Below are 9,968 nucleotides of genomic sequence, written 5' to 3' on the forward strand. Positions count from 1 at the left end.
GATGGAACATACATGTGGTGGGAATGTTACTATGTACAATCCTTTTGGGCAGAAGTAGTGACTTGTATTGAGGAAATGTGTGTTCAAAGGTTGATACTAAATCCTGCCCTCTGTCTTGCGGGGTATTGGCCTGACAAGTCTAGTATGTGGGGAAAATTGAAAGTTAGTTACATGCAGCCTAACTGTGGCCCAATTGTGGAAGGGGTCTCCTACAATTTCATGATGGAAGATTAAAGTGGCAGAAATAGCTCAACTGGAAAAGCTTACATAAATGCTACGAGACCAAGCGAATAAATATGATGAAGTATGGGGACTCTATTGGGAATGGCATAATAATTACTGGTGGGTAAGAGGTACTTTTTTTTTTTTTTCCTTTTTTTATGGTAAGAAGATGGAAAAGGAAGAATTGGCAAACTTCACAGAAATGCAGTATTGACTATGTATCTCTGTAAGTAGCTAATGTAAGTGCACATATATGATGGTGAACCTTTGCATTTTGTATGTTTGTGCAGTTATAAATAAAAAGTTAAAATTAAAAAAAAAAAAGCCTCTTTTCATAGCAGAGACTTGGAACTGTGTATTGAATAAAAAGCCTTAGATGTCACTGCTGCTATAAAAACCTGTTCAAGGTCAGCCGCACACAGAGCACCTTGGTTCAATGAAGGCTTAAGGTCTATTTAATAAAATGGGCAGTAAATTAGAAAAAGTCTGGAGAAGATCTTACTAGGAGAAAAGATGAGTAATTGTAAATTACTTTTTCTTTTTCCTCCCTCTAATTCCTTCCTTTTTAACCACCTATCTGTTCACTCTGTTCTTTTTTCCCCCTCCCTCTCATCTCCTCCTCTCTCATAATTTTTTTCACTCAGTTCTCCCTCTCATCTTCCTCTTTCATTATTTCACTTAGTGCTCCCATGCTCTATTTTCTCTCATTACTTCCATTTGTTATTTATATAATTTTTTTGAATTTTTTAATCCATTTTTGCTTTTTCCTGTTAAAGATGAACAACTCATACTCTGTGTTTTATTTTTTGTTCCAACAGGTTTTTCATGTTTTGATGTTCTTTGTTACATGTAATGCTTTTTCAAGCAAGTTTAAATGTTCAATATAAACCGATTTGATTTGCATATAATGCAAGAAGACCGGTATATAAAAAACAAAAATAAATAAATAAATAAATCTCATTTGACAAGTTATAATATGGAATTTCATCATGCCAAGCATACTTTCTTTTCCCAGGTTCTCTCTCTGTCTCATTTTAAGGTGATGAACTTCCCGCTTGCTCAACCTTCAAAACTTTCTGGTGCTGATGTTCTATCAACAGTAAATGAGAGCTTTGCTAAATTTTCCCCTAACACAGTTACTCTAAAATGGATTGCTTTGGGTTCTGATCTAATAGCTTTGGAGCCGGAAGCTGTTGCAATGGGTCCTTGGTGGAGCACGTCCGCCTGTTACTGAGGGAGATGTGAAAACTTGTTTAGCTCAGCTGAGGTCTATAGTTTTTGTTTGCAGGAGCCATGCCCTTCCTGGCTGTCTAAATCTGCCAGCAGAGACTTGCTTATGCCCCTGTCAATTGTGATTAAGTCATCCTTGTCTGAGGAGGGCTCTGAAAGGCACTGTTGTAAAACCCTTGTTGAAGACACCCACCTTGGACCCTACAGCATTAGCTAACTTTCGTTCAGTATCAAGCTTGCCATTACTTTCAAAAATGTCAGAAAAAACAGCTGCCTACCAGTTTAGCCACTTTCTAGATACTAACGATGGGCTCTGCAGGCATCCTAGCACAGAGGGCTCCGTCAGTATTGCTCGCCTTCCTTCATCGTTCATTGGATCGAGCAGAGGGGTTTATGATTGTCTTATTAGATCTTATGGCTGCATTTGATACAATAGATAAACTAATTCCGGTCAATCATTTATCCTCTTTGGATAACTCCAATGTACATTTGAAGTGTCTGCTTCCTATTTGAATAAACTCTCACTGTGTATTGTTGATAAAACAGTTTTTACCTTCATTAGGACCCTTAATTGTGGGGTACCTCAAAAGCTTATGAATATAGCTTATGAAAAGCTTATGAATATAGCTTATGAAAATTAACAAACGATGCCTACTAGCCATTATGAGGCCCCTGCCTCCCTCCCATACTCCATTGTATATAGTAACTTATTGTATACAGTAATTTATCTTTCGTTCTCCCCCTCTTTTTTTCCTTCTCCCAGTTAAGGTTACCTTGTTATAATGTAACTTTTATGCTCCCTCAGTATGTCACTTGTTGAAATGTTGTTTTATAATTCTGCTTAGTTCGATGTAAACAGAGTTGATTTGATCTGTATCAAGAAAGTCGGTATATAAAAGCCTTAAATAAATATAAATAATAAAAGGCAATTATTTCTCTTATTTTGTTTCATCTATATTATTAGGCACCATTTGCCAGATTAATTTGGGATAAGGAGTTGCCTTTTTTTGATGTTTGCTGACAATGTACACCCGTGGAGCCCCTTTGAGTAACAACAGAGGTGCAAATGATTGATAAGTAGCTTTTTATCTTGGAAGCTTCATCTAAGTCTGAGCTGCTTTACATGAGAAAGTCCTACTTGTCGCCATCTTTTATTCTGGATAACTCTTAATTGGTTGCTTCAGGAACTGTTCATATACTGGGTGTCTACTAAGTCCCAGTTACAAATGTCTAAACAGGTTTCTGAAGTTACTAACACATCCTCGTATTACCTGTGGATTGCAGGGCAATTATATCCTCTTATGTAAAGAGGATTTGATCACTGTGTTATCCAGGCTTGCTTATTGCAATGGCATTTATCCAAATCTTTCGGAAAAGATGCTGCATGATTTTCAAGTTAATGCTGTGTAAGTGATCCATTCATCATCAGGAACATGTAACACCTTTTCTGGTGGCTCCTCTTGGGTTAGCTATTGGGTACTGCATTCAGTTTAAAATTCCTATACTGATTTTGAGAGCATTGCTTGGTCAGGCTCCTCTTCCTGTAAGAGATTTGTTCATTCCTTACTTACTTTCTACAAACCTTAAGATCTAGGAACGCAGCTATCCTCGCCTTGCCTTCTTGAAGGGATTTGAAATTGACTTATGCTGATGGCAAGCTTTGGAATCATTTCCCAGATACTTTACGTAAGCTTGAAAATTATTTAGATTTAACACGACAAAGGCCTTCTGCTTTAAAATGACCTTTTCTTAATAACTAGGTCTTTTTTTTTTTTTTAATTCACTCTTTTGGGTGATTGGAGCAATTGTGCCCATTTTTACTGTGAGTTTTAGATATTTTAGCTCTTGTACCACTGTTCTATCTAATATTATGAAATTTGGAAGGGGCTGGGGTTGGAATAATTGTGATTTGGGCTTGTTTGTGATGTATGTCTTTTTGATTATATGCATGCCTCTGGCTGTATCATCAACCTGGGATGATACAGCCAGACTGTTTATGAATGGTGAGCTACAAATTTAAATCAATAGTGCATCCCCCCTCCATAACATTAGTTAATGTATTTTATACCCTTTCTGAAAATGGGTCCACAGCAACTCACCATGCTCCACGATATCCTTCCTGAGGAAGTGTGCTCCTGGACCTGGCTTCAGTATTCCTCTTTCGGGCTGCCACAGTAGCAGCAGAAGTCCTCCCAATCCTTCCTGGACCATCACCTCCACGGCATGCCTGATGGCAGATTCAAACTACGTAGTCTCCTGCATTGCAGCATTATGCCTTGAGTCACAAGGCCAGCCTCATGAAGACTTGTTTATCCCTACATTCTGTGAACTCTTATATAGCTGGTTGGTCAGTCCAGCTCCCAAGTCTTCTTGCTAGTACAGCGCAATGGTATCTTAAGCTTGCATTCAGCATACCTGCTCTTGAGGCAGCACAATGAACCTCAATTACCTATTTAGCCCTTCTCTCTGGATGTAGGCCTGGACCCTGAACAGAGGTCACAATCCAACATATCCTTACTTAACTAGACGACTATAGCTTACTTATACCAGGTGTGGTAAGTCACCTTACACTCTAATATGGGATAGTGAATGATCAATCTGATTCATACATGCAGACTGTCCACCAGGAATAAGGTATGTACCCTGGTAGGTCTGCAGCTTTGTCTTTCCTCCTCATGCTTTAAAAATGGTCATCATGGTTTCAAAAGGGATTGCTGGGACCACCATAGTGTTCCTGGCAACTTGAGGACTGAGCTGTTCTTTTCTTTAGCTTTGCTGTATTTTTAAAACGTTAACAATTGTGATCCGATGCACTCAAGAAAAAGCTGTGCAACTGCTTCTGTGGCTATTTCCAATTGTAAAATATGTACAGTAAGTTAAATAGGAAGGACCATTAGTTAGGAGAAGCAGTAATCTCATGAAATATTTCTTTAGAGAATGGCCTCCCTATGGTGGAGACAAACGGTATCTGAATACAAGAAAGCATGGAATAAACACAGGGGATCTCTAAGGGAGTGATGAGAATTGTAAGGGCTACATAAATTGGTCGGATGGGCAAACTACATGGGCTTATGGTCTTTTTCTGCAGTTATGTTTCTATGTTTTGAAGAGGCCTGAACTAAAATCACAAAGCAACTGAGCAGGCCAGAAGAACTACACATTTTTAATCATTTTCATAATGAACTTTTACTTTAGATCAGTTCGGTGCAGCTCACTAACATATGTTCTGGGCTAGAAATGTATTCGGGGCCAAAAAAAATTTAAGAGCAGCTTTCCTTTTTTAAGCTCAGTTCAGTAGAAGGAGCCTTACCAAATCATACTGGTGACCCCCACATACTGTAGTCTGTCTGCCTGATAATCCACTCTCCACCCACCTCATTTATAACTTTTCAAGGACTGGAGCTAGCTCCTTGGTGGGGAAATGGTGGGAGAAACATTAAACCATTACTGGCTTCACACTTGGGGAGTGCTTTCACGGGACACAGGAAGTGGGCAACATCGGGAAAGTTTGCTGTAAAACTGACCGGGACTGCAACTGAAACTAGATAAAATGTTGCTCCTGTTACTCCAAAGAATCTTTTATGCTACCAGAAACTCAAGCACTAAGCAAAAGGGAAGGTAACAAGGTAGGAGAAATTCCACCAGCACTAAATTACATACATTTTTAGACATGCCAAAGACCCTGTTAAGTAAGATTTTCTTCAATTTTTTACTTCAAAATAGAAAACAAAATGTTACTGGGCCCACAGAAATCAGTCTCCTCCCCGCCCCCATCTGAAAAACTATTCCAGCTCAGTTGTATATTCACAGGCCGATGCCTGCTCAAAATGGGCACTAGTATTGAGCGCCCATTGTCCCAACGCTGCCACATCTCCTGGGCGCCCGATGCAGTATTTAAACGAGGCAGCATAAAAAAGGGCGCGCTAAGGGAGAATTGTGCGTCTGTAGTGCTCAAAAGTACCGTAGTTTATTGCAACAGGCGCTCAATAGATTTTGATCCTGCTTCTTTTTTATTGCTGAAGTGTACTATATTAGGTTACCCTTGCTACGAGCATCTAAATCGTACAGCCAAAAGAAAAGTGGGTTTCTTTTTGATTGTCAATATACATTTATTTTTCTCCTCCGAAAGCAGTAAATTAGAGTCAATGATATTAGGGAGGAGGACACACTTATCGCAACACAGAGGACCATATTTTTTTGTTTTTCATGAGCCCTTGACTGCGGGTTGACTTTACTTCACCTCCGGGGTTAAATTCCCTATGTAAAAAGCGTGCATTGAGCATCTAGTACTTTCCTGCCTTGGGTGGCAATAGCTAATAACCTCATCTACTTTGAAGTTACATGTGATGGGCACTATTGGGTACACATTTGTTAGAGCGTGTGTTTTGGGAGCGCTAATCTCCTTACTGAATCGGGTGCTGCTAATCTAGCACACACTTTATTGTGATGGACTTTCAGAACAGCTAATAGGCTCGGGGAAATACTGGGGCCGATGCAGTATCGGGTGCTGAGCTCAGCGCGCCGCTAATCGCGCGGTTGGATGTGCATTATGGATTCGCTAGACATACGCTCAATGCAGGATTAACGATTCCAAAATGCACGTCCATACCAGCACGTAGTTTATACAGTTCATCACATGAAAATGCCTTGTTGATAAGGCTATTAGCTAATACCCCTGATGTAAAAAAATAGTGCGGCCAATGCGCATATTTTAATCCTCAAAAATTAACGCCAGCCCAGAGCTAGTGTTAAGTTTTGAAGGGCCCCAAACCATGCTCAGAAAAGCAAAAAATACTGCTTTTCTGTGGTTCCTCCTACTTAATATTGTTGCGATACTAAGGAGGAACCACAGAAAGCTGCAACATGAAAAAAAAAATCTTGACAGCAGCCAGGTTAGGAAAAGGGAAGCTCAATTTACGAGAGTCCGTTTTCCTAACCCGTGGCTGTGCATGAGTTAGGGAAGCAGACGCTCAGAAAATTGAGTGTCCATTTTCTTTACCTGCGTACAGCCACTTCCCCTGGGCACCCAATACCCATGGGCGCAGTATGGACACATAATTTATCCACTGCAAGTCCCTTTTAGCAGGCCAACTCATTTAGAGTATTATATTGAGCGCCCAAGAGACGCACGTAGATTGGGCGCAAGCTTTTTGCATACATGATACTGCATCGGCCTCAGTGTTTGGGAACTTTGATTTATTCATTTCCAGATTAGAGCATATACTCACGCAGGTTGCTCTGACTTTTAACTGTACAATGGGTTCAATGTGCTCTTCCCCCAAAAGTGACAACTAATAACACTGACACAGTTTACACACTTATTCTGTTCAGATATCACCAGCATATGGTAATTTAATATGTTCCTGTTAGCTAAACGCATTCATTGAACACCCATGGTTTGTTTCTTGTGAAAAGATTCTCTCTGTATTCATAAGTGACTTCATCACTCTAAGCAAACAGAATTCAACAACCCAGTCTTATGTCTGTAGGCTCTGGTCAGTAAACAGACTGATAACGTGGAGGGAATGCTGGGTGCAAGTTTGCCCAGCAGCTACAAGATTCCTCAAACCTTTGTGTAAACATTTTCAGATTTCAAATTCAACCGGTTGCAGGAAATGCATCCTGTGGAATGAGATAGACTGCAGGATACCGGATACAGCCCCGACTCCCTACGCCTACAATCGGAGGCCTCCTTCGGCCTCTGTCCCACTAGAAATAAAAAGGAGGGGGGGAGGGGATAAGCAATAATGGGTAGGTGACCCCTATTTCTGGGTGAAGCACACGATTCTGTATGAAATTCTCACACTGCATCCCGATCCCATCCCTTGAGAGGGGGGGGGGGGGGGGGCTACTCCTCCAACAGTAATGAACCGGGAGCCGATCGTGCATCCCGCCCACCCCCCGGAAGCGGCGGGGTCTCCCCCTTACCCACGGTGGACTTGCACGAAGCGCTGAAGGTGTCGTCCGTGAACCTCTCCATCAGGCTGGTCTTGCCCACGCCGCGGGAGCCGATGATGATGACCTGCAACTTGAAGTCGGCCGGGCGGGGCGGCTGCTTCCTGCGGCGGGACTGAGCCCCGGGCAGCGCCGGAGAGCCGCCGCCGCCGCCACCACCACCGCTCACCCCCCGCCGCTGCAGCCCAGCGGCCCTGGAGGGGGGATCCATCAGCGAAGAGCAAAGCCGATCCCAGCCCGCAGCCTAAACCCATCCACCCCGCCCGCCCGTCCGTCGGACCGGAGCACTCCCGAGCGGCAGCCACAGCAAGGCGGAGCCCCGGGCGCACCGAGCGCGAGAGAGAGCAGCTCGCGCCCCCACCCCAGACCCGGCGCAGAGCGCCCTCTAGAGCCGGGGAAGACCGGCAGAGTCCGACAAGAAATGCAGCCCCCGGCGCCAGGCAAAATGTCCGTGGGAAGCGAGGGCGCCCGCCCCGGGAAAAAAAAAAACCCCTCCTCCGGTGCCCCGGCTCTAAAGCGTTGGCTATGTATTCGCAACCGGGCGCCGCCCTGCCGTTTCAATAATTAGAGAGATAAAGTTGTATCCCGGTCTATTGCAAAGGCAAAAGACTCTTCCCAAACAAAGACCGACGTCCTAATGAGAATTTCCGCGTTCCTCTCGCTCCAGGCTGAAAAGTTACAGCCTCGCGCCCCGGCCTTCATTGGCCGCTGCCGGCACAGTTTGTTGTTGTTTTTTCTTCGCTGCTCTTGGGCTCGGTGGCACTAAATCAGGTGACAGCGTGTGGTGCCTGCGCCAAATATAGCTCGGGGCTATTTTATCACCCTTACGCTGTCCACAGAAAAATGCATCAACATTAGAAGTGCGAAGCCGGAGCCAACAGTTCCCCAGTAGTCGTGTTTAGCATTTAATCGCCCCTCTCCAACTGCTCTGGGATTTACACTTCTGCCTTTCGTCCCACAGCAAGTGATGGATTTAGGGTTATGACACCCTTAGGCACCGTTGGTGTTGTCACCCTCTAGCACCCTCCCCCCTCCGAGGTTTGACAACAGGGAGCAGAAGGTCTAAGGCACAGACCCCCTAGTTTCTGGGCCTGCTCATGGGTGGATTCTCTTATGGCAAAAATTAAAAAATTCAGAAGCAATTGGCAAACATTTCCATCTTTTCTGTTACATTATAAAATAAAGTTTTACACTATGATTAGCATACTATTATATTATTTTTATTGGGTGAAGAAAGGGGAAGGAGTGTGAAAAGGAAAGAACTGAGAATGGGGAAGATTAGGAATCTGTGATGAGTAAGAGGGGAAAGAATGAGAGGAAGTGTCTTGGATTGAGGAAGGGCATAGGAAGAGTTGGGAAGTGGATCTGGAGAGAAGGGAGAGGTAGGAAGGGAGGTTCCAGGATCTGAGGTATAGAATATAAGATCAAGAGAGGGAGGATTTGAAATGCAGAGAGTAGGGAGGTGTCCCTACCATGCGCCAGTCCTGTTCCTGATTGCATTCCCCTCTCTAACATGCCACCAAATCTGACACACACACCCTCATTTCCCCAGCCTCTTTTCCCACCCTCCAATGGAGGCCCTGGATCAGGAAGGAGAGGGCTGTTCTCTGTTGAGAAAAAGTCACAACTGAAAGGCAGCAAATCTTCAGTTAGCCTGCTGCCCCCCCCCCCCCCCCCCCCAGTTTGCTGCTGCCCTAGGCACAGACCTAGTATGCCTACTGACAAATCCAGCCCTGGATTGGAAGGGGCAATAAAGCAGTTTGATCCTCCCTTCGGCTGTTCCGGTGCCACTTTAAAACCCAAACTGTATTTCCATTTGTATTTCATGGTGGCAGACTCTTGACGATGAGCCAAGCCAAGAGACTTTGCCGTTTCAGGGCAAATTAAAACCAAACCGAATTGTCAATAAAAGAATACAAATGTTAATTCAACAGAAAAAGTAAGCTTTATCATAACAAACAGCATTGTTCTTAGTGACAAACGGATTGAACCTGCAATTGGAAAATACAAATATATATAAATGAACTTTCTACCTGTGGAAGCAAAGAAAATCCTTTGAAAGCATAGTAGTCTACTTTTTAAAAAAGTGGGATGTGCATCTGATTTATATTCTTTGTTTTAAAAAATATGGAAAAATTCAAAGTTTTGAATTAAGAGCTTCAGTAAAGCAATGAATATGCTCATGTTGATTTCAATTCGCAAATATAGGCTATGAGGAAATGTGATGTTGCAATGGCATTTGGTGAGATTAATCGTCCAGGTGTTGATTGGGACATCCCAACAGCAGTATCTTCTAGAAGCAGGGAGATCCTGGATTCTCTGCAAGGAGAACTGTTCTGTCAATTGGTAACAGAATCCACACGGAAGGGAGCGATGCTGGACCTGATGCTTACCAATGGGCACAGTATTTCTTTTTTTTTTTTTTTACTTTTATTTTTTTTTTATTCATTTTCATCTACATTTAAGTAATCACTCTTACTTTCAGAAAAATCAGAGATACATGAGCATATGTCTTAACACATAATTTCAAAAAATAATTAATCATCAATAATATCCATTGA

The 9,968-nt window shown here is 42.8% G+C and overlaps 1 protein-coding gene across 2 annotated transcripts in view; it reads right to left on the bottom strand.

Moving 5' to 3' along the window:
- Positions 1-8,358, bottom strand: part of RAB12 (RAB12, member RAS oncogene family) — an 84,237-nt gene extending 75,879 nt beyond the window's left edge. The window contains exon 1 of one of the 2 annotated variants that reach the window (XM_029591014.1): positions 7,381-8,358. In XM_029591014.1, the coding sequence (XP_029446874.1) occupies positions 7,381-7,661 (281 nt within the window). In that variant the 5' untranslated portion in view covers positions 7,662-8,358. The remainder of the gene's footprint in view (positions 1-7,380) is intronic. The other variant, XM_029591013.1, reaches the window with a different exon arrangement.
- Between the last annotated feature and the right edge of the window lie 1,610 nt (positions 8,359-9,968).

Source organism: Rhinatrema bivittatum, chromosome 2 (genome assembly GCF_901001135.1).
Source record: "Rhinatrema bivittatum chromosome 2, aRhiBiv1.1, whole genome shotgun sequence".
NCBI lineage: Eukaryota > Metazoa > Chordata > Amphibia > Gymnophiona > Rhinatrematidae > Rhinatrema > Rhinatrema bivittatum.